At 41.4% G+C, this 23,802-nt stretch overlaps 1 protein-coding gene across 5 annotated transcripts in view; it reads left to right on the top strand.

Moving 5' to 3' along the window:
• LOC117939247 (FERM, ARHGEF and pleckstrin domain-containing protein 1-like) overlaps nucleotides 1-23,802 on the top strand; it is a 52,516-nt gene that overhangs the window by 23,375 nt on the left and 5,339 nt on the right. For 2 of the 5 annotated variants that reach the window (XM_034864418.1, XM_034864419.1), the window contains exons 3-24: nucleotides 1,689-1,793; nucleotides 2,714-2,756; nucleotides 2,950-3,028; nucleotides 6,306-6,403; nucleotides 7,526-7,640; nucleotides 9,132-9,279; nucleotides 9,982-10,077; nucleotides 10,183-10,349; nucleotides 10,443-10,511; nucleotides 10,620-10,695; nucleotides 11,083-11,287; nucleotides 17,653-17,855; nucleotides 17,973-18,062; nucleotides 20,033-20,166; nucleotides 20,914-20,995; nucleotides 21,111-21,172; nucleotides 21,278-21,453; nucleotides 21,549-21,679; nucleotides 21,866-21,934; nucleotides 22,029-22,118; nucleotides 22,388-22,470; nucleotides 22,744-22,856. In XM_034864418.1, coding sequence (XP_034720309.1) covers nucleotides 1,689-1,793; nucleotides 2,714-2,756; nucleotides 2,950-3,028; nucleotides 6,306-6,403; nucleotides 7,526-7,640; nucleotides 9,132-9,279; nucleotides 9,982-10,077; nucleotides 10,183-10,349; nucleotides 10,443-10,511; nucleotides 10,620-10,695; nucleotides 11,083-11,287; nucleotides 17,653-17,855; nucleotides 17,973-18,062; nucleotides 20,033-20,166; nucleotides 20,914-20,995; nucleotides 21,111-21,172; nucleotides 21,278-21,453; nucleotides 21,549-21,679; nucleotides 21,866-21,934; nucleotides 22,029-22,118; nucleotides 22,388-22,470; nucleotides 22,744-22,856 — 2,434 coding nt within the window. The remainder of the gene's footprint in view (nucleotides 1-1,688; nucleotides 1,794-2,713; nucleotides 2,757-2,949; nucleotides 3,029-6,305; nucleotides 6,404-7,525; nucleotides 7,641-9,131; nucleotides 9,280-9,981; nucleotides 10,078-10,182; nucleotides 10,350-10,442; nucleotides 10,512-10,619; nucleotides 10,696-11,082; nucleotides 11,288-17,652; nucleotides 17,856-17,972; nucleotides 18,063-20,032; nucleotides 20,167-20,913; nucleotides 20,996-21,110; nucleotides 21,173-21,277; nucleotides 21,454-21,548; nucleotides 21,680-21,865; nucleotides 21,935-22,028; nucleotides 22,119-22,387; nucleotides 22,471-22,743; nucleotides 22,857-23,802) is intronic. The other 3 variants (XM_034864421.1, XM_034864422.1, XM_034864420.1) reach the window with 3 other exon arrangements.

Below are 23,802 nucleotides of genomic sequence, written 5' to 3'. Positions count from 1 at the left end.
ATGGGGGGGGGAAAAGATGTTTTTTAAACAAATAAATGCAGACAGCACCTAGATTCTCCTTTACCTGTTGCTCCGCCTCCTTTTCTCCTTCCCCCCTCTTAACCTCCTTTAAACCAAGATTACCACTACCCAGGAATCCCTGAGCTTTGCTCGTAACTGTGGCATCTATCAAGATGAACTTGCAGTCTCTCTGTCATAACACGCACACAGGATGTCGTCTAGTCAATTTGGATCTCAGCTGTCTGACTGACAGAATAACCACCACTGTTGTTTCTAGAGGCCTGGATTGCGTGTGTGTGTGTGTGTGTGTGTGTGTGTGTGTGTGTGTGTGTGTGTGTGTGTGTGTGTGTGTGTGTGTGTGTGTGTGTGTGTGTGTGTGTGTGTGTGTGTGTGTGTGTGTGTGTGTGTGTGTGTGTGTGTGTGTGTGTGTGTGTGTGTGTGTGTGTGTGTGTGTGTGTGTGAGTGCAGTATGTAGGTGTGTCCCTGCAGACAGGCTGACCACACAGAAACAGATGGACACACACAAACACACACACACACGGTAGCCAGATGGTGACAGATTTGGCTCACACCTTGGCCTTCACCGCTCTGATTCCTCTCCTCCTCGTTTTTCTTCTCTGCCTTGTTTCCTCTCTTCCTCCATTACTTTCCAACTACAGCGTAGATCTCAACTGCATATGCCTATGTTTTTTATTTTTTTAATACTTTAAATGATCTGCTACATCCTGCTATTTGTCCTCTATTACAGTTTGCTTGAACAAAAGGTGTAAAGAGGAGGGATGACACAATGTGTTATGTAAAAATGTGTATGAGTAATACTGTATCTATTATAATTACATCTGCCTGTCAAAGGTAATGGATGTTTTCCATCAAACAACTACATAATCCCTAGAGCCTCACCAGACTCACTGAATGTATAATAATAGTACACTGTAACTCTTCAGGGTGGTACCGTTTAGCTTGAGCTGCCTCGGAGAAAATTATTCTGGGCTAATTTTGGGGTTTGGTTCCACGTCTGGCTATTTAGGAAATCCCAAATTCTGGAGAAGAGGTTATTTGGTAAAACATTGGTATACACTGTACATGCTAACAACGCAATGCTATCTCTGCATTGCCAGCATCAGGTATAGCTGCATCATTAGACAGAGAGAGCACACACACTAACACACACTCACACACACACACACACTCACACAAACATTTTTTTCCCGAGGCATTGTGGTTGTTCTGTTCTGTTCTGTTCTGAACACTCCCAGCTGAGCCTTTGCCTCCAGCTATTCATTAGACCCAAATCTGAAGCCCAGACCACATATCCGGTCAAAGGTCAGCAGCTCGTTAAGTGAGGAGAGGCTCTAAAATCTACGAGTCAGGATTTTTCAGAGCTTCTCACCTTCCTTACCGAGTTTTTTTTTTAAATTAGACGTATTTGAAAATAAGATAAAATTCTTAGGAAAGGTTGATGACACGTGTGGAGACTTTATAGGTTTAAATCCCTTGCATATAACCTTTGAAAAAGACTTTATTCCTGATCTCCTCTCAATTCTATTCCCAACACTCCCCTGATGAGATGCTGTGTGACACTGTGGCATTTGCATCACTTTCGTCTTCTCACCTCCCCTGTCCTCCAGTTTCTTCCTTTATTTTTAATCTAATTTGCTTTTCCCCCCACCCATGTTCTTCTCTTGCAGCAACGTTCCCCCGGCAAAGTGCTGTTTGACCTGGTTTGCGTTCATCTCAATCTGTCAGAGGGAGACTATTTTGGACTGGAGTACCAAGACCAGCGCAAGATGACGGTGAGGGGCATACTTACATTGGTATTTATTACCATATATTTTGTTTTGCAGAATATCTAGTCACAATGATTATCTGCAACAAACTATTTTCACAGTTTTTAGTGCAATATCTCCGAACTAGAAAGCCAGATTTTCTTGTTGTACTGTTATTTGTGTCTTCCATTACAAAATAAACACAATAAATAATAATTTCTTTGTGCCTTTGCCTGCAGCTACAACCGTAGGGAAAACATTTAACGGAATTGTTGTCTCGTTTGTCATCTAGTTTAAAACCTCAGATCTACTTTTATCATCTAAAATGTTTCGTAGGATTTGCCTAGTCTAATCTGCATTAGTGTGTAAAAAAGCCACTAATGAACGAACTCTTCGGCGTCCTCAAACACTGGACTCTGTCTAGGGAAATATCTTTAACTTAATTAACTGTAACTTATTGCTAGTGTATCCTGGAGAGTTGGTTGCTTTTGTGCAAAGCATGTCAACAATCCAACAACAATAACTGACAGATGTATTATGTTGTATGTAAAGAACAAGGAATGTCCTATATTTCCATCTATTAGTGCAACAGTATAAAGTTATTTCTAGGAAACCTCAGAAGAAATAAAGGGAAATCTCTGAATTGTAATGTAAGGATTTATTATGTTTATATCATATACAGATTTATACACTACTTATTGCCATTTATGTAACATTTGGAGTGCAAATGCACTAAGGTGACACAGTCTGAGCTCAAATCCTGATTATTTATAGATGTGGTTATGGAAGTCCCTCTGATATGCCACTATGCTATTGAAGTATTAAACCAACAATTTGTAGAAGGACCACAGTCATTCTCACCGCAGAATTTTCAGAGAAAATCCTCAAGTTTCATCAAGTCTTTAATGAAGAGTACTTATAGTCAGGTTGTGATCTGTCCTCGGTAGGTGTGGCTGGATCTGCTGAAGCCGACTCTGAAACAGATCAGACGTGAGTATTTTCAACATGACTGATTTAAAAACATATTTACGTTATTCTGTCTTAGGTTTGAGTGTCTCTGCAGTGAGAACAGCCAGCCGTGCCCCGTGAATTACAGTCATTTAGTAAACGTTACACACTGATGAACTCAAATCGTTCTAAATCAGACACCGATTTCTTCCTTAACAACCATCTCCTCCTCCAGGGCCTAAAAACACCATCCTTCGTTTTGTGGTGAAGTTCTTCCCTCCTGACCACACACAGCTCTTAGAGGAGCTGACTCGGTAAGTCTTCTCCACACAGTAACCACGCCTATCTGAGGAAGAACTTTGTAGATTAAAAGACATGTTGTTTTGCTTTTGGTTTTCTGTCTGGCCAGAATGTTTTTCAGTCCTTTTTTAGGTAAAGTTTCCCAGCTGTGTCTGAACATTTAGCAGAGGCCTTGTTACAATATCTTTGCATCTTCTTTTGTACTTTTCGTTGTCCTCGGTCAGCCCCTTACCAACACATTTATATCCTCATGCCATAACATCAAACAAGTTTTTCTTTTCCTCTTTGGACCCAAACAAAAATAAAAATGTAGTCATTCATCTGGGAACAAAGCTCATTAAAAACATAATAGTTTTTCCAAATCAGCTGAAATTAATGAACTGAATGATCTGACCACTTTTAATCGATAGTTTTGGTTTGTATTGTGAAAAAAGACGTACGATTGTAACTCTGGAGGATACGTTTTGGTGTTACATCAATCTCAAACACCCAGCTGTATCTGGAGAAGCTTCTTTTTTTCCTCTTCCTGTTAGCATTCAAAGATGAATCATATAGGACAAATGTTCCACCTGTTCCCTCCTTTTCAACTCTTTGTTGTCAATTATCAGCCACCATCTTGTCTGCCTGTTGGTTTTGTTTAGTCTGACAGGTCCAGACTGCACAGTCTGTAAGCTCATTCGAGACTATAGCGACAGAACAGCACCATTTTGCATCACCTTACCCAAACTTTTGACCTGCTGCCCCATTTTTCCATGATGCTGCATTTCCTTCCCTCTAACTGCCCAGCTGGGTTTACTTGAGACCAGAGCCAAGCAGGAAGCGAGCCTCCCATCTGTGAGGGGATCTCTTGAGATTGAATAAAGTTACAACAAAACCCCGGTTGTAATACTATTTACAGTTCGCAATAGCCATTCAGTTTATTTACATTCTGGAATTACCTCTCTGTATAGGAGTTTTATTGTTAGTGGCAGGGTCGACCTTTCCAGTTCTCCATTTAAATTGCCCTCATATGCCAGAATCTCTGCAGAAATGTAAGACTTTTAAGACCGCTCCTAGAAAGCTTAGCCCTATTTATTATTATTCCACTTTTTTAGTACCTCCCAGCAGGATTTCACAATCAGTCCTGAAGCGTCTTGAAATCAGATAAGACCTTTTAATACTTTCTAAGGCCTTTTATCAGGAAAATGGAACTCAGTTTTAAGACTTTTTAAGACTTGCAGATACACTGAGAGGGATTCAGTGGAGACGATGCATTCATCTAATCCAGTCTTAACTCAATATCTGCCTCTCTGTTTACTTTGTTGCAGCTGAATCCGAGCTGTATGAAGTTACTGCAGGAAATGCAATGCAATGTGTTAGAACACTGAGGTTTGTTGAGACTGCCATTGAGCACCAACATGCAACAACATGACAAGCGTTTACCATCAACCAGGACTGTAATCTTGAGGATTATATCTCTAATTTCACATGAGAATATTATCACCAGTTCAGAATGCTTTGCATAGTTTTCACTGACTATGTTTGGCCCCTCAGCTGGCCAGTTTATTCCACTGACCTCATATTGTCTTGAAGTGAGCCAGCTGACTCCAGCGTTGAACAGGAAGTGGGTACACATCGGTTTTTCCCCTCTTTGTGTAATTCTCACAGCATTTCACTGTTGTCAGTGTTTCCATTCATGGGTAATGTGTGCAAAGGCAGACCATACTTGTTGACGGACAGATGGAAGAAAGAGTTCTTTGACGATATACTGTTTCATTCTTCTATTAGCCTTTTATTCAAAATGGGACATAGGCCATCGGTGCTGCATTAATATAATGGAGGTCAGCGGTGCCGGCAGGATTTTATTTCATAGTACGCACAGAAACTGACACAGCTCTCATACAGTAGCTCGTATTTGCAGAAGAGTCGTGCAATAGGTCTATTGCACATCACACAGCCAGCCACATAGAAACACACTTGCACACATTCCAGGTTTCCACGGCGAAAATTTAAAAAATAATCAATATTATATAGACCATTAAAACTCTGAAACAAGCTGAAGCATTGTGTTCTTGGACGTAAATGTTCCTACTTCTATGCAACATTACTTCTAATGCGCATTGAAAGTTTATTTTTTATTTTTTTATTCTTTAATGGTGTAGTTCTTTCTTTCGCTAATCCAAATACAATTAACCGTGTATGTACAGAACTTTCCTTCTCTCTCGCTTTTATTAAATTTTAATAATTTTGCAACTTTGCAAGTACATCTTCTGCATTTTGTTGTACTTTTGCTGGTATGATAAAGGTCTTAAATTTGAATTGTTGAAACCTGCAGAAACCCTGACATTCTCACACATTATTCATAGTTTCACACATATAAAACTAATATAGGCCTATCTAAATAAGCTACTGAGCGGCGAACGCTTGAAGTTGTTTCAGACACACAAAAAACGAGAGATACATAAACAAAAAAAGGTTTACACGGTGCGTACAGGATTACAGCTGCCGGCACCACTGATGGCGGTGAAGACTAATATTGTTGAACAGAAAGCGATTTTAGATGCTAAATGTTATTTGTTGTTACATTTCTTTCCCATGTTGCTAATACATTAAGTAAAATAGCACTTTGGTATCTTTTATGAGTTTGAATTGGCATGGTTTATTTTTCACTCTAAATTGGTGCAGCGTTCTTACATAGTAAAATGACCCGAGGCTAAAATAAAAAGATATTGAAAGTCGCCAAAGCCTCATTAACTTTATTAGAGAGATAATCATGCAGTTATAAACGCTGGATTTGGATATCACATAAAAAGCTGCTGTGGACCATTAATCACACACTTATACACACATGGCTACACTCTGAATGTGCACCTCTGCCAGTCCACTATTTGTCCTTGAACAGAAAGTAGAGAGCTGGTGAATCAGCTGACTGAATGTGTTTGTTCTTCCATTAGCTTCATTGTTACCCTGAAATATATAAAACATCCAAGCACAAAGAGTTTATGGACTGTGTATGTTTTGTCTTTGAGCTGAGGTTAGCTCCGTGTGGGTGTGTTGGTGTGTGGGTGTGTGTATGGGACTTTACTTATGCCGTCCACATCAAGTTTAATGATTAACCAAAAAGGGCATAAACTCAATTAGGGTTTGAGGTAAGTGGATTCAAATTATCAGCTGTGTGTATAATTACCAACTGTTTGATGGTAAGCCAATAACCTTTTTTAACTCCTTGCTTTCTGTCTTATTTCCCTCCCACACTCTCTTCTATTTCTGTCTGTGTTGTGTCTTTTATTCTCTCTCCGTCTCTGTCTCTAGGTATCTGTTTGCCCTGCAGATTAAACACGACCTGGCATGCGGTCATCTCATTTGTAACGACACCAGCGCTGCTCTCATGGTCTCCCACATCATTCAGTGTAAGTCCATATCACACACATTTATGTGTGGTTTTTGAATCCATCACAATGGGAAAAACAGTTACAGTTCTCTCTCACGCGCCAGGTGACGAATATCACGCTGTAAATGCTATCATTACTGTTAAATAAAGCCGTGACACACAGTTAATGTCAGAGCAACAAAAGCCCATCACTGTAACAGCTTGAAGAAGCCAGCAATTTTAGGTTTTCCATGTCTGAAATGAACTTTAGTTCTCATTGTGGGATCCAATTTAATGAAAAAGCAAAGCAAAATGGAAGACTATAAATCACCAAACACACAAATACATAAAAAATATTCTCCTTGGGGGTATTTATTTGCACTTACTCTAGTTTAATTTTAAACTGGTTCAGTCAAATACTTATAACACTAATGGGAAGAAGGTCTTCAAGAAGGATTCAGTTCGCTCCAGCAGGACAGATGCTTGCCAGCATGAGACCATGATCCCGGATCATATGTTGCCCTCCTGTCCCTCTTTCTTTATTCCATTGTCTTTCCAGTTACATAAAGCATCAGGGATCCCCTATAGTTAGATATTTGAATTAAAGGAACACTTTATTTCCATCACACAGCACCTGCTCCTACAGCTATATGTCTTCATCTCAGCGGCCATTATGTGAAGGATGTAGAACTTATGGATTCAGATCAGTCTTGCAGACAGCGGCAGGGCACCTACACACACAGCATGCTGTTTGATATCAATTGGTTGCCGTGGTAACCACCAGTGCTGTGGCCTGTATTTGCACCTGCGGGTGGTGGTACAGTACACTATGAGGGTTTATTATTGCTAGTATTGAACAGATGGAGAGGCATGCATCAGCACACTTCATCTGATCTACAGCAGAGTAGATTAGGATGGGATATTAATAAGGAACTAACTAGAATAGAGGCAGGTAAAATAAAACTGTATGTTTTCCTTATTATGTTGTATATGGTTAGATTCATGCTATCTTTAGCTTGGCCATTTCCTCTTTTCCTCAGAAATTTGCATCTTTATTTAATCCCCCCATCCCATTTCTCTCTTCTCTTTTCACTCCAAATAAATATTAAATTCTCACCCTTCTGCCACCTCTCCTCCATCTCCTTTTCTCTCTCTCCATCAGCCGAGATAGGAGATTTTGATGAAACCCAGAGCTGGCAGCATCTCCTCCACAATAAGTACCTGCCCGACCAGGACGCCATCAGAGACAAGATCACTGACTGCCACCGCAAGCATGTGTGAGTTATCACACACATGTCCACACATGCATTAAATGTATGTTCAGGCTCACATGGACACACATTTGGTTTTAAGTAGATAAAGGTAGGGCGCTCTATAAGCAATGGTTTTACATTAAAGTAGCAAATTAACATAAATTGGATGTTTTTTTATAGAGATCCCTCTATACCATACATGCAATTTATACTATAAAGTATGCAAAATCGCTTGTTTTATATGACCAACGTTGCGAAAGACAAAGTTGTCAATGACATAAAACTGGGAAAAGCAACAAATACTCACCTTTGAGAAGATGGAATTGGCAAATATTTTGCTTCTTTTTTTTGTGCAAAAAAGATATTATGACTCACCGCTTATGCATAGAATAGGTGTACTTCTAAATAAAAAAATCTTTTATCTCTCAAATGTTTGAAAATGCACTGCTTTGAATATTAATTTACATGAAAACTTAAATAATCTAGTTACACAATTCTATTAGCAACACTGTTTACCTGTAAATAGCTTGTCAAGATTATACTTGCTTGAAAAACAATAATGAGCTAAACTTTAGTCTGACTCGGGATCAGTTTTCACACACACACACACACACATACACACACACACACACACTTCCACGGCAAGTCTCGTTGTATGCGTTCACAAACGCACCCATTACACAATTACACCCAACCCGTAAGTCTCTCTCCTGCAGAGATGATTATCTTTGCAACCACAACTCATGCACACACACATACAGTACACACTTTTAATCTCTCCCCCGCAGAGGTGGCTATCTGCAAACATACCACATCGCAATCCCTCTGTGCCCCTGCGAATACACATTGTCCCAGCCCACCTCTCTTCTCATTTATGTGTGCTTTACCCACCGCTGTTTTGCAAATACATGACAAATGTATTTCCTTGTTTATCTGCAAATTGCCCAAAAACCGGTCCCTAACCACATATAGGTGCTGAAAACCAAACCACTGACTTGTTTATTATTTGTTACAGTCACACGGTGAACCACATACTCTTTCTGTGGGCTCCTGCCCCCCCTCCCCAATCCCTCAGCCTCCCTTAGCCGACGCAGGAAGGAAGTGGCTAATTCAGCAGCTCATACAGGAAACAGGAAGCTATTTTCAGATTTGTGAGGAAACAAACTTCTTTTGTGGCAGATTTGTTGTGCCCGCCCACAGTGGGTATGGCTATCTAATCCTGTGGGGTATTTCATATTTTCTGATTTACACTTGCAGTAGAAACCTGGAATGGGTCATGTCTAGCAGCTGGAACATACAGTACAGACAATGACACTGGGGGAGAGATAAATGGAGGGAAGTGCTCTAACAGTCCCCGGTGCCCACCTTAATCTCTCGAGACACTAATTTTATGCTAACAGAGAAAGAAGAAAGTATGATTTTTTTGTTGTGTCTTTCTTCAGCTCGAGGAAGCTGTTGATGGATGATGTTGATTGATGGATAATTAATGGCTTAATTGATCACTCTTCTCCACAGTGGGCAGACTCCTGCAGAGTCAGACTACCAGCTGCTGGAAATCGCTCGGCGTTTGGAGATGTACGGTGTTCGTCTACACCCAGCCAAGGACCGAGAGGGTACTAAACTCAGTCTGGCTGTGGCGCACATTGGTGTGCTGGTTTTCCAGGTAAAACCATAAAAATCAGACCTAAGAACCTACTGAAAACATTTTTGTTTTGCTGAAAAATTAGTTCTACAGTCAAGAACAAGGCTGTATTACCAGATCTGAGTTGTAAATTCCTTAAATGTCTTCTGGAAGAAGGTTATGCATAATATTTTGTAGAAATATTTGGGTGGAGTGTGACCTTTATTATTGTCTTCTCTGTTTGCACATATCATTTTGAAGATATTTTTGTGGTTTGGCACCTCCACTCATTCCCCAACTGTGCAGCCTCTTAATTAATTAGGGGAGAAGAATGTGAATTTCTTTTTGGGATAAGATGTAGAGAAAACTAGGAAGTAAATCTACATGTTGTGGTTAGGGTTTATAGCAAAAAATAATAATACATTTGCGATATGGACATTATATTAGTACATGTCTAGAAGTTTAGTCAGTTTGACAATTTTAGCAGGACTCAAGCTGAGACAAAATACTTTTATGTTTGGGGCAACCTCTAGCTCACCCAGTGGGAGCGTCCTGCAGCGGCACGGGTTCGAGTCCGACCTGCGGCCCTTGGCTGCATGTCTTTCATGCCTATCAACTGGAATGATGGGGAAAAGCCGCCCAAAATAGATTTAAAATAACTTAAAATACTTAGATTTTTATTCTCCATTGAGAATTTGAGTCGTTCATGAATATTAATCTGTTTCTCATAATGTCTTTATTCAGGGGTACACAAAAATTAACGCCTTCAACTGGTCCAAGGTTCGCAAGCTCAGCTTCAAACGCAAACGGTTCCTAATCAAGCTGAGAGCAGACCCCGCTGTAAGTCCATAAAACACCTCAGCCTTTACTTATTTCTTCTGTCCATCCTGCATTTCTCCTTCCCTCCATCCATACTTACAGTATATCTGTCTCTGCGTCTTCCAGCAGAGTGCCCACCATGACACGCTGGAGTTTGCCATGGCCAGCAGGGATTGCTGTAAAATCTTCTGGAAGATCTGTGTAGAGTACCACGCCTTCTTCAGGCTCTTCGAGGAGCCAAAGCCCAAACCCAAGCCCATCCTCTTCACCAGAGGATCCTCCTTCCGGTTCAGGTGAGGAGAGGACAGTAATTGAAATGATAGAAAACTACTGCATTTGCATTTGTGTTTTCATTGTTCCTTGCTTTTCTCTCTTTGTACCTGCAGCGGTCGCACCCAGAAGCAGATAATCGATTATGTGAAAGACTCAGAGCTGAAGAAAGTCCCATTTGAAAGGTGAAGCTCCCTCATTTGTTTAGAATACTTCCAAAAACAGGAAAACCAATCAAATTAATGGTTATTTGCACATGGTTTGAACTCATCTGTTCCCTCCCCTCTTTTCAGGAAGCACAGTAAGATCCTGTCCAATAGCAGCATGTCCCCTCAGTCGTCGTCCTTCAGATTGCAAATGCCAAAAGAGGTAATATGCACTTCAACACTAACACACACCGACCTTTATTCATCCATAGTCTGGTTTTTGCTTGCTTTAGTTCATACACTGTAACTTTCATTTTTCTTGTAACTTTACTTGTTGTATACATTTACAGATTCTGTGTCTGTTTTTATTACTTCTCTTTCTCTCTTTAATCTGGAGCTGCTCTGTGGCCAAAAGTACAAAGCTGTTTTTATACAAAAGCAGCTCAGGCGAGCAAGTGTGTTTGAATGTTCCTTCTCCTTTCCCTCTTTAATCAAAGTCTGGAATTCAGTTTAATGAGCCCAGTTGGATAGGAGTTTAAAATGCTTCTCTTCCGTCTCCTTTTGTTTTCCTCGACTTGTTGCTCTTCTTCTTCCCTTTACTCATTTGCAGAGTGCCATGTCTGTCCAGGTAGCCGACCAGCCTGACTCAACCAGACTGGGCCATCGAGCTGAATGTAATGGCTCGGAGGAGCCGCCGGCAACCACCACCAATGGCTTCCACGATAAACCGGCAGCGCCCGGCTCAGACCCAACTCAGTCCCGACAAATCCACCACGGCACGGGATCAGCACCAGATCCGCAGTTCCTCAACCCAGGTCCATCCTGCAGGGCAAACAAAGGCAGCAGCTCTTCTATTCCTTACATAGACTGCAGCGACATAGACAGTGAATGTGATGTGACAAAGAACAACCGGGCTCCCAGGGGCCACAGCAGTGCAAATGACAGCAATGCGGATGAGCCTTGTGTGTATAAAAATAAGCACGGGGATAGCAGTCGCAATGGGGGGCAAGCTGGGAGTCTGTTCGGGGATGTAAATGGGTTCTACCACACCAATCACCAGGGGCTGTTGCAGCAGCATCAACAGCAGGGTACGATAGGGCTGCAGCAGCAGCAAGGTATGCTGGGTAACAGAAGCGCTGTAGATCAGTCTCCGGTGTCTAACAACAGGTTTAATGTGAGTCACGTGCTAACTGATAATGTTTTGCCCAATGGAGGTTCATTTCATGGCCACCTTCCGCTCAACAGCACGCTGCTGGATGAAATCTTTCAGGGTCGAGACAAGTCGGGCGCAGTAGTAGGGCGACCGTTAGGAACCGGGACTCGTAGTCAGTGCTCCAGCCCAGTGATCAGCGGCTTCCACCACCGCACAAACTCTGTCAGTCAGGCTGAGATGACAAACGGTCACGGTCAGCAGCGCGCCGGCACACGTTGGGATGACGGCGGGCATTATTTCAGTAAACGTCCAGGAGTATTCCCAGTGGAAACTCCCACTTCCCCGCCGCCATCCCACCCACCAAACCACTACGGCAGCTACTCCCCGATCGCCTCAAACAACACACCGCCACATTTCGCCAAACCCTATCACTGCAACAACAATCGAAATCGCTCCGATACAGATCCCTTCATTCTCAGCCAGCTGACATCCACCCCCGTCCACCAGCATAACCCTCATCGCTCTGGGCTACACGCCCAAGCCCCATGTTCTGCCCCGATGGAGCGAAGAATGATGTTTCTCACAAATGGCAATAATGCGGGGAACCCTGTGGTTCCCAGTCAGGATCGATCCAACACAGTGCAGCGCTTGTTTGGTCGTCAGGGAAAGCCCGGTAACAACCCAACACGTAATAACAATCAAAACCCGCCAGTCCAAATGATTGACGGGTCTACCAGCAGTGGCAGTGGCAGCGGCAGCGACTCCAGCGACACAGAGTCGGACACTGGTAGTAGCGCGTACAGCCAGCCTTTAATGTACGGCAACCCTGCTGCTGTCAGTTCTATGAATTCGAACGGCGTGAACTCGTCCCCGCTGCCTCGTGGCAAGTTCTCCTTTGGGAGTCTCCAGCTGGAGGAGGGGAATGATGGTAAACGGGAGGAGGAAGGAGTGTGCTACCGCTTTAATGAGGAAGACATAGGAGGGCGTGTTTTTAGCTGTTGAAGGGTTAAGATAATGTTAGTAGTTTGGTCTCACGCTTGGCATTATAATGCACAATAAATATAATCCGATATCTGTAAGGATTGTAACATCTAAATTTATTGTTATACCGATAAATTACTGTGTAACACCTAATCACGTAGCTACATTAATAGATGAAGTACACATTTGTAAATTGCGGTGTTGTAGCTCTAGTCCACCTGTTTACACTTGGTTAGCTTTGGCATTATCTGCAAAGTTTCTAACATATTTGTTGGACACATACTGTATTTATATGGAAATCAATATTTCTGACATATTTGTGTTTTTTTTTAACATTGAATAGAAACACCTGCCCTACTTTTACACAAAATCAATCATACGTCCATTGTTTCTAAATCTTACAATCCTCGTTTTTGTATTGAATTTTGGATGCAAACTGCTGACTTTAGTCTAACTTTACGCAAAGTCAACATTTTGGCAGGCTATTTGTTAAAGGGAGAACCATTCCTAAAGCCTGGAGGCGCCTCAGACAGTTTTCTGTAAAGCTAAATAATCAGTCGTCTCTGGGTAACCTTCCTTACAATGTGCCATAACTTAAAAACTGTATATTCAGTGTCCATGTACTGTACGTACATGCAGATGAAACATCCAGATTATGCAGGGAAGTTAGGAAATCTAAAGGAATACCTTCACTTGTAGAATCCTACTACTTTTGGGGAAGATTATTTCTCCAATTCTCACTCTTTTATTATTATTTACGTACATCTATTCCGTTAAGGAGGAGTTAGAATTTGGATGTAGCCCACCTTTTGTAAAGACTTGTTGTTGAGATATTAAGGTGTTGAAGCAAGAGATGAATAGATTTTAAGGTGGCACCTGTTGGGAAAGCTGTTGAGTTGACCAGGATCTGTTGCCTCGCTTGGTCATCATCCTCCGATAGAACTCTTCTCTGGTGTAATACTGTGTGGTGTCCTAATGGAGCATTTTCTGTAAATCACACTTTTCTAATTTCACTGTTGTCAGGTGCAATAGGAAGGCTTTAAGATGATAGCTGGAGGTCTTTAATGGATTTCAAAGGACGTTTAAAGGGGGAAACAGTTTTATGTCAGATGTTGTATACAGATTGTGGTTTTTTGGATTATGTTTAACCACAAGGATAACACGGATTGTCAAACTGAGAGATATTCCTCTTAATTGTACAGTATATCTGAATGTTCTTGGTTGATTGTAGAGTAGTACACTGGATTTGAGTAAAATGTGTTAAAGGCGTGGGAGGAATTCTGTAGCTAGCGGCCGCTCTGCCTTTCTCAGTTGGTTTTGGCCCAAGCTGATTTTCTTCGGAGCACTTTTTCATGCTTTCATTCGATTTCTGTCCGTCTGTTGTGAGCAACTTGCACTGTAATTTGAATGTTTGTGGTAGCGACGTTTTGTAGTAATTCTCTTTTGTATTTACAATTAGTGGAGTACATTTCCATCAATTAAAACATTAGGGAGAGTATGACTTTTTATATTTTTTTATTTTTGATAATATCTGAAGCTCCATGTGTTTCTACATTTCTACTAAAGATGCAGTCCTTTTGGCTGGTCATGGGCTTTCTTCCTATGGTTCTTTTTTTCTTTCTTTCTTACGCACACAATAAGCAATAATCAAACCTGCCAACCATTGTTCTTAAGGCTGTGACCATCCACAGCTGTCTGCTTCTCTTGGCTTGGCCCCTGGCATGCACTGCAACCACACACAGAAAGGGTCGCTCACTGTTATCTTCCACTTTCCAAATGCTCTTCTGTTACAGTGCTGTTTATTGAAGGTGTGCTGGCACTCCATCCCAATCACTTTCGTTTGCTGGCTGTCTGCTCACTGCAACACATGCTTGTGTGTTTTATATAGCTACTAGCAATTCATTATGTATTGTTAATTAGCATACATTGGAACTGATGTATGAATGATTGATTCACAGTGCATAAAAGCACCAATTTAAACTGTACATATTTAGAATTAACTTTTAGAAATCTGAGCTGGATTTCTAATTTCTAATTTACCTTCTTAGCTACTTTTTAAATGTTATGCTATAACGTAAGGAGCATAGGCCCTCCCTAAAACAGTGACTTAAAGGGTTTACTCTACAAAGTGACTTAAGGTGGACTTAATATCATCAGAATCTCATCACATGTAGTCACCTTCTAAAGCCAAACAACTTTTTCTTTCCTCAGAGCTTCTTCCTGAAACAAAATGTCCATGCGTCATGCTTTGGAAACGCACTGTTTTTAAGCATGTTGGTGGGAACCGTTTTCCTTTTCTTGACTCTGAGTGCATGTTAACCAGGCGAGCAATGTCACTGCTTTTTCTGTCATTCTGCTCTGTTTTTTGCTTACTTTGTCACTCTGTGTTTCTATCACGGGGCTCAAAAAATGGTTTCAAATGTTTGAGAAGCATTAAGGTGCTGTAGAACGCAAACATAACTGTAGAAATGTGTTGGATTCCTGTTTTTCCTCTTCACTTCTCGTGGGATATCGCAGCTTTCATGCCTTATTTGTTTGGACAACGTCATGATTAATTTACCGCGCCCCTGTCTTTCTCAAACACTCCGAAACCATTGCGCTTTGACCCAGGTCTCCTCACTGCGCACAAAGACAAAGCAGGCCGACTCAATTCCAGTGCTTTCTTTAACGGAGAGGGAGAGGGCGAAGGTAGACAGACGCAAGTAAAGTTAAGCTAAATGCAAACGTAAGTGCAAAAACAAAGAAATCTTTGAAAGACATGTTGTAAAGTGTGAAAGTCCGAGTATTGTCCAAGGATGTACACACACACACACACACACACACACACACACACACACACACACACACACACACACGCTGGAGTTGAGTCGTCTTCCTTTTCACTGTCACCAGTTAGCCTTTGCAGTGAGTCAATTCCATTGAGGCTTTTTGTAATGTTAATGTACTGTACATACAGTAAAAATATGATAGATTGTGACTTTGTACTCATATTATAATGTGTATGTTAATCAGAGCCAAATTTTGTAGATTTGCTTTAAAACGAAAAAGTAAAATGATAGTTTTTTCGGCAGTATACACGCTTTGGTGATGAGACCGTATTTGACTGATATCGTGCAGCTTAAAGCAAATAGTTCAACTTTTTGGAAAAATGCACTTATTAGATTTTTTTGCCAAGAAACTGAACAAGCATATTTTCCAAAATGTCAAACTACTTTCCTTTTAATTTAGATAATTTAAATGGTGTAAGGTGGTGCCTCACATCTGTGATTCCTTTTCTGTTTAAATAACACACTTTTTACTGACTGTCTTCTTTCGAAGGGATAAACCGGCTTTCTGGCTATTCAGTTTTTCTGATTTGAAGATTGGTGGCAGTTTTGCAAAATCTCTAAAGCATACAATCACAAGAAATACTTTTTTGTGATAAAATCACATTCACTATAAATAGTGAAGATGCAAAGGTGTAAAATCTGCTGGCAATCTATTTTAAGAAGTGCCTAAAATTCTTTTTATTCTTTACAAAAGAAAGGCAGTTAAATGATACTCACACTCTCTACACGGCCTAAAGACCCACTGACTCACTGGTTTTCTTTTATGCTTTGTCAGTCTTGTAACACTGTGTATTCCTGCACACCTGTCCTTTTTTATTTTCATGACAAAACCCCCACTGGATTTTATTTCTTGTGACTTCTTTGAGGTTTTATTTCTTTATACCCTTCATCTCTCTTTTTAACACTGTAACTGTGTGCACTAGTGTCAATAAAAACAACCTAGTATGTTCAAAGAAAAGGGACTCCAGAATTTTCTGTAGATGGAATCGACGTCCAAGCGCCCCACCCCTCAAACGCCCACTCACATACCCTCAACCCGTTCTAGGTGTGCCCCTTACATGTCTTGTGTTGTGGTAGCTAGCCGGTAGAGTAGTGGTTGTTGCATGTGCACACGTGATTCGACCCGTGTCTGTCACTGTTTCATGTTGTCTAGCTTGTTTCTTCACGTGTTTTTTGTTGTGGTAGTTTGTTTTCTGTATGGTGGCAAGTTCTTTTATAGCACCCGTCACAGATCTGCACTGTGGTTGCCATGGTTTTACCATCCAGTTTGGTGTATAACAGTGGACTCTTTGGAAACTTTGCACCTGGGCAAGTATACAGTCAACTTAGTACCATGTAGTAAACCTTTGTAGTGACTCTAGCTGTAGTGCAAACTTTTTATTCTTCTGTCCTGATGATGATATTAAAAGTTGCCAGAAATAGATTTCAACTACAATCATACCAGACTCTTTTTTTTTTTTTTTTTTTAGGCATCATCCCAACTAGCAAGACTATCACACATCTGTAGAAGATCATATCTATAGAGTATTGTAAGGGAAATGGAAAAGTTAATAAACTACTGATGAATTGTTAAAATGTAGCAGTGCTATGTTTTCTAACAGGGCTAAAACGATTGATTAATTGATTAGTCAATCAATCTTAATTATTTGTCTTTTTACCCTTATAATGCACAGATATGTCTTGCAAGTAAACTGACTTGTATAATCTGTAGCTTCTTACTAACATCTCCTTAACAGTTAGTTTTTTTCCTTCTTTTGATCCTTTTTTCTTTTTTTTCCTATTTCTTTAACCACATTTTAGATTTAGAGATTGATCCATATTAAGAAGTAGAGTAGATGTAGCCTCCTTCTGAGTTGAGTGATTGTAGTATTTCTGTCATGTTGCGCCCTGACTGAACATGACAGCTGGGTCCTGACCCATAGTGTAAGACTGATTGTGTAGCATTGTCTAACTTTGCAATTCATGGCCACATGTGTTGGTTACATTTAGAGGAATATTTTGGGGAATATTTTAAGCTTGTAAATGCAGGGTGAATATAGAAGCCTGAGTGAAGAATGAAAATGTCACTATAAGAATTAAATGATAAGGAATAGTATTGAATTTCATGAATCTATTTTTAACTCCCTTATCCTCTCCTACCATCTTCTCCCTTATCTCACTCTTTTTTCTATCCCTGTCCCCGTCTCCTTTTGCTTTCCATTTTCCTCTCCTCCCCCAGAAAGTCCCGGTTCAGAGGACTCTCCGGAGGGAAGTCCCCAAGTGGTCGTTAACGGCAATGGCTCGGTAAATGGCCGGGGGACGGGCAGCATCGGTGTCCTGGGTCAGAGTCCTGAGGGACGGCTGCTATCACCTCTCACCAGCCCGCTGCTCACTGATGCTGGATGTGTCCGCCACGATGACGAAGATGAGGCAAGGAGGAAGGTAGACCTAAAGACAAGGATGGCAAATTTAATTTTGTGAATCCAAAGAATCTAATAAGGGATTTATCTGTGGATTTGTAAATTGATGGATTGATCTCCTCTTTCTATTTGTGTCCAGAAGTTTCCCACAGACAAGGCCTACTTCATAGCCAAGGAACTGTTGACCACAGAGCGGACCTACCTCAAAGACCTGCAGGTCATCACAGAGGTAAGTTCTAGAGTTTCCATATTTTCTTGAGGTGATGTACTTGAGTCTGTTGCGATGTTGATGCCAAATGCAAGGCCAATCTCAGCTGGCTGACCGAAATCTTTTAAAAGCCATCTGTGCTCTGACCAGGAGCTAGTCTGGCTAAGTGTAAACACATTCCCTAAATCCAACAGCCCCAGAGAGAGAGTAAACCCAGCTTGTTCTGTTTAAAGCCTTGTTACTGGAATAGTGATCCAACCCTGCTTGTTTCAGCTTTTAGAGTCTGATATTTTGAGACATTTTGAGCTGAAGTTGGTCTTTTAAAAGCTTATGTGTTGGGACAGTGAGTCATTGTTGGTTTGCACTGGAGTCAGGATGTGAATCTGATGGTTTACAGTCCACATGTTGGGAAAGGGAAACCAAAGTCTCAAGCTGATGGTCCTTTCTGTCATAGACATTAATATACTACATTGGGGTATTAGAGCTGTTTTAGCTCTCTGGTCCAGTATTTTTGATTCCCCATCCCAAAAATGGGCTTTGATGGGCATTAAGTTTGGCCCAAGACCGAGGACTGAGGTTCAACATCTGAGTCTTTATGAGCATGCGTCCTGTGCAGGACAGATGACATCTTCCCAGTGAGCATATTTAAGTTACTTGTGTTTTCTAAATGACACTGCCTCTCAAGCAATCAATGCATGTGTTAGAATTTACCTCCTTTTTCCGCTTGACAAGCACTTGGTTTTTTTAGACAACACAGACTATTTGCTCCGGGCCCTTCAGTTTACAAGTAAAACCACTAAAATCAACACAGTGGAAAAACTCTTTGTGCATGCATAAATACAACCACTGCATCTTAAATCCTAGGCTGAAAGTGCAGCTTACTGTTGGTCAGACTGTGTCTTTGCCATTTATGTGGTTCAACTTTACTGTCTGTCTGTAACAAATGAGTGGAAAATCTGAAGCGGGAATTTAATGAGTAGAAATACTAATTAGGAAAAGACAGGTTCAAGCCCCTAGAGCAGCAAGCACCTGCCTGCATCACCTCTAATATTTTGAAGCGGACTTCTGACCTCGCTGTGCTGTGGAGCGAAAAAATAGCATATTTCTACTCTGTTGTGTCTTTCTCTCCCTCTCAGCTGTTTTTGTACACAACAGTAGTTTCCACCGCACTTTCATGTGGGAGGAAGGCGTGTGCTGGCACTTTTTTAAAACCTGTTAAATATGTTCTTTGGTCTGGCATCGCTCAGGCCTGAGATCCCACACCCTTCCTTCCCTCCCTCCCTCCCTCCCTCCCTCCCTCCCTCCCTCCCTCCATCCAAGTCCTTCTCCAAAACAGCTGGCTGCCCTCCTGTCTGCACGAGCTGTCATAATTGTGTGTGATTTACTCTGAAGGGGAATATAACACCTTTGTGCAAGGGGTTGTAGTGCACTCGCCTGGGGAGCCAGGAGGGTCTCTCTCTGTGTGTGTGTGTGTGTGTGTGTGTGTGTGTGTGTGTGTCCGTGTATGTGTGTGAGTGTGAGAGAGCTGGATGATGGTTATCCTCAGTGCAAACAAATGTCATGGTGCTTTCAAGTCAAATCCCTCATTCAGCCCCGCCGACCTCCTATCCAGGGGTCTGTTGTGGGAACATACCTACCTTGCGTGTTTCCGTGTGTGTAGTGCCTCACATGTGTCAGTTGTAATCACCATCAGTGTCTGCTATATATAATGTGTTTATATGTTTTAAAGCATACTTTTCAATATGGATTATTCTGAAAATTATTTTCTCATTAAATTGATTAATGATTTGGTTATATCAGAAAATAGTGAAACACCCACCTTTATTATTTCTTAAAGTCCTGAGAGCCGTCTTCAAGTTGCTTTTTTTGTCTGACCAACAGTCCAAAACACCCAAAAATACGTGTGTGTGTGTGTGTGTGTGTGTGTCTGTGTGTGTCTGTGTCTCTCTGTCTGTCTGTCTGTCTGTCTGTCTGTCTGTGTGTGTTTGTAGTCCTTCCAGAGCGTTGCCGGGAAAGATGAGGCCTTCCCAGACTCTGTTAAAAATGCGATCTCTGCCAGCTACGATCCCGTCTACAAGTTCCACCAGGGATTCCTCAAAGAGGTGGAGCAGCGGCTGGCACAGTGGTCAGTACCTGTCTTGTTGCCCATTCACAAAATCTTTTCTATCTTGATTTTTTTCTTTATTGAGAAAGGCACAAGAATAACAACCTTACAGTTTTAGCCTTTTTCTTCTTTTTTCCAGCCCCCCTTTCCCTTAAAACACACACACACACACACACTCCACAACAAAACCAGAAAGTGTACGCCAACCCCACATCCCCAAACCCCCAACCCCCAACACCCCCAGCTGCCGTGCCCCATTCAGAAAACTAAAGTTTGCTCCAGCAAATTATTAAGGAGTTGAGCATTTAGTTCACAATGCAAATTATCTACATTTAAATGCACCTAAATACTATACATACATACATTTTTATAGAATCATACAAAAACTTTAAAAACATTCAACTCAGGTTTGGGGTCTAATCAAAAATGCACAAAACTTTAATAAAGAAGGACAAACAAGGTTATATAAGGTGACTATGCATGGGAACTAAATGTGCAGAAGCAAAGTCCTTATGGGAAGTCCTTATGGGAATCTTGTATGTGTTATTTCTGTAATGACATACAGGAGGAGACACACACTCAAACATAAACGCAAACCTTTTTTTGGAAAGAGCCCAAGGACTGGCTGGTAAGATAATTGGGATTTGGGGAATGGAGTGAAGATCTTCCAGTCATGTGTGGTGTAAACATAGCTGGAGCCTGGCATCTGCTGGTGAAGAAATGCTACTGCAGGTGGAAGAAGATCCTAATTTATTTTCTCTTCTTTAGGGAGGGTCGATCTAATGCCCACATTAAAGGAGACTATCAACGAATTGGTGACGTTCTCCTGAAGAACATTCAGGGTCTAAGGGTAACTACACATCCCTCTTATTATTTTCTTTTGCACCACAAGCGCTCGTCTGCAAAATGTGGATTAGGAAGTATTAGATGTCTTCTTTGTGACTGTGATGTCCTTGCATCCGCAGCAGCTGACAGTTCATCTTCAGAAACATTCAGAGTGCCTGGTCGAACTGGAACGGGCCTGCAGGTGTGTGAGGGGAGGCTACAAGAAAGGCTAACATTAGGAACACAAGCCTGTTGAAGCATTTTGAACACACCCATTTCCCTTTCTTCCTCCCTGGCTGTTCCTCAGATCCAATCGGAAGGCGGAGACTGCGTGTCGGGACTTTGAGCAGCAGAGGGTTTGCTACCTTCCCCTCAACATCTTCCTCCTCAGGCCTCTTCACCGCCTGCTGCACTACAAACTCATCCTGGAGAGGCTCTGCAAGCACTACCCGCCCACCCACGACGACTTCAGGGACTGTAGAGGTACATATGTCTCTTTGTGTATGTGTTTCTGTACCTGTGAAACTAAATGTGTCTTGTTTTTGTTTTCTATAACCGTCTTCTTAACCCATCTTTAGCGGCCCTGGCTGACATCTCAGAGATGGTGCTACAGCTCCAAGGCGCCATGATGAAGATGGAAAACTTCCAGAAGCTTCTAGAGCTGAAGAAAGATCTGACCGGCATCGACAACCTCGCCATCCCCGGGAGGGTTAGACTCTTTACATTTCTATATTGGACACTTTGATGTTATTAGTTAAAGTAACTACCTTTTGAAATAGGTGTTTCTATGTTTAAGGCCTAAATTGTTCAGTGGCAAGAACTGCAAAATTCTGCAAATGTAGATTGGCTTTCTGACCCAAATATTTATTAAAGTATGTCTGTTTTGAATTTGCAGGAATTTATCAGGCTGGGTTGCCTCAGCAAGCTCTCAGGGAAAGGCCTTCAGCAGAGGATGTTCTTCCTCGTAGGACATTTCACTACTTTTCAAAGTAAATCAAATATCAACGTTTGCAAAAACAAAAACCCAACTTCCACTTTTTCCCTTCCTTCCACCCCAGTTCAGTGATTCCCTGGTGTACACCAGTCGAGGAATGACCCCGTCCAACCAGTTTAAAGTTCATGGCCAGCTGCCCTTGTATGGCATGACGGTACGCAACCATATTCCTTTGACATGCTTTTTTTTTGAGTTTGAGTGTTTCAGTGACTTCAAGCACTGTGCTGTAGGAGTGGTACAGAATGGAAACCTGGCTTGTTGTCATTCTTTACTAAATGTTTTAGGGTCACATTGTGTTATATTTGGACGCTGGGGCTTATTTTTTACAGTTTCTGTTGTTGTCATATGTTTTTTTTAGTTGACATGCTTTGACCAAATTTAGGATTTCTGAGGTCTTCCGCTGAGGAATGTGTGTTTTTACAGATCCGAGAAAGTGAGGAGGAGTGGGGAGTCCCTCATTCGTTCACCTTGTTTGGACAGCGCCAGTCTGTGGTGGTAGCAGCCAGGTATACATGTACATGAACACACATAAACATCAATATCAAGTCTTATAACAGGGGTCAGCAGCATGGGTGGACTACTGAATGAGCCTACCAGGCGCAAAATGATCACAATATTACAAAAGACTTAATACTAAAAATCTATCTACTGTGAATGAAAGAAATCTAAGAAAGTGTATAAGAACAAAGACGTTAATATTTCCACAGAGTGCAGATGCAAAAAGAGACTAGTTTTTACAGAGAATCTCTCTCCCTGTCTCTCTCTCTGTCTGCGTCCAGCTGTGAGTCCGAGATGGAGCGGTGGGTCGAGGACATCAGGATGGCCATTGACCTGGCAGAGCAGACAAGCAGCCCAAGCACCGACCTGCTGTCCACCAGCCTCTCCGACAACAGTAAGTCAGCTAATGGATCTGGGTGCAAGAGCTTCACTGTGGACTATTATTATTACTCATATTTCAGTTTGTGGATTTAGAAGCACAAATGTCCATTATCAAGAAAACCAAGTTTGTTATGTGTCCACTTTATTAGGTAAACCTGTATTATATATTATTATTTATTTGGACTTTAGTCCTGTTCTTTTATTTCATTTATTTATTTATTTTTCTTGATAAAGTCCACATTTGTCAGACCTTTGAGTTCTGGATTTGTGACACCTGTCCTGATTAGTATGAATGCCGGTCAGGTAACTATTGTTTTATCTAAACATCAAAGTAATCATAAGTTGAAATGCATCAGAGTTGGTCTGTCTTTGAGCGCACATCTCACAAGAATGATCAATCATTTTTCACTCAGGTTTGTATTGATTCAGAGGATTTAAACCATCATTGCCAAAAAACTTCATCCTGTCCAAACATCACTTCATCAAAAACATTGCAGGACTGTCTGTGGGAACCAGAAAGCTCAGTCATAAAAAGCCCCACAGGAGAGTTATTTCTGGATATGTTTCCACATGGGATTTGTCAGCCGCGATGGCTTTTCTTTCCAAAAATCTCCCAGCTGAAGTTGATGTGATGCAGGAACTCCAGCTGAAGATATATTTCAATCCTTCCCTCCCTTTCTTTCCCTCTAACATGACAGACGGCTGCTGTCAGCACCTCATGAATAATCTCACTGAATTGTTCCAGGTGGTCTTTCATCATATTTTTTTAATGTCACCCGATATATGTAGGTTCAGGCACCAGCTGTCGTCCTCTTTTCTCTTCTTCTTTTTTTTCCTCATTCTTTATCATAAATGCCTGTCACGATGTTCAATGAGGCCTCCACCTGGTGACCTTTGGTTTGACGTCTTCATTGTCCCTCGGTTAAATCACCCGCTATGTACATTTTACCTCAAACTGT

The sequence above is a fragment of the Etheostoma cragini genome, chromosome 24 (genome assembly GCF_013103735.1).
Source record: "Etheostoma cragini isolate CJK2018 chromosome 24, CSU_Ecrag_1.0, whole genome shotgun sequence".
NCBI classification, from domain to species: Eukaryota; Metazoa; Chordata; class Actinopteri; order Perciformes; family Percidae; genus Etheostoma; species Etheostoma cragini.
The sequence above is the reverse complement of the archived record's forward strand: the minus strand, read 5'-3'. Positions and strand labels throughout refer to the sequence as shown.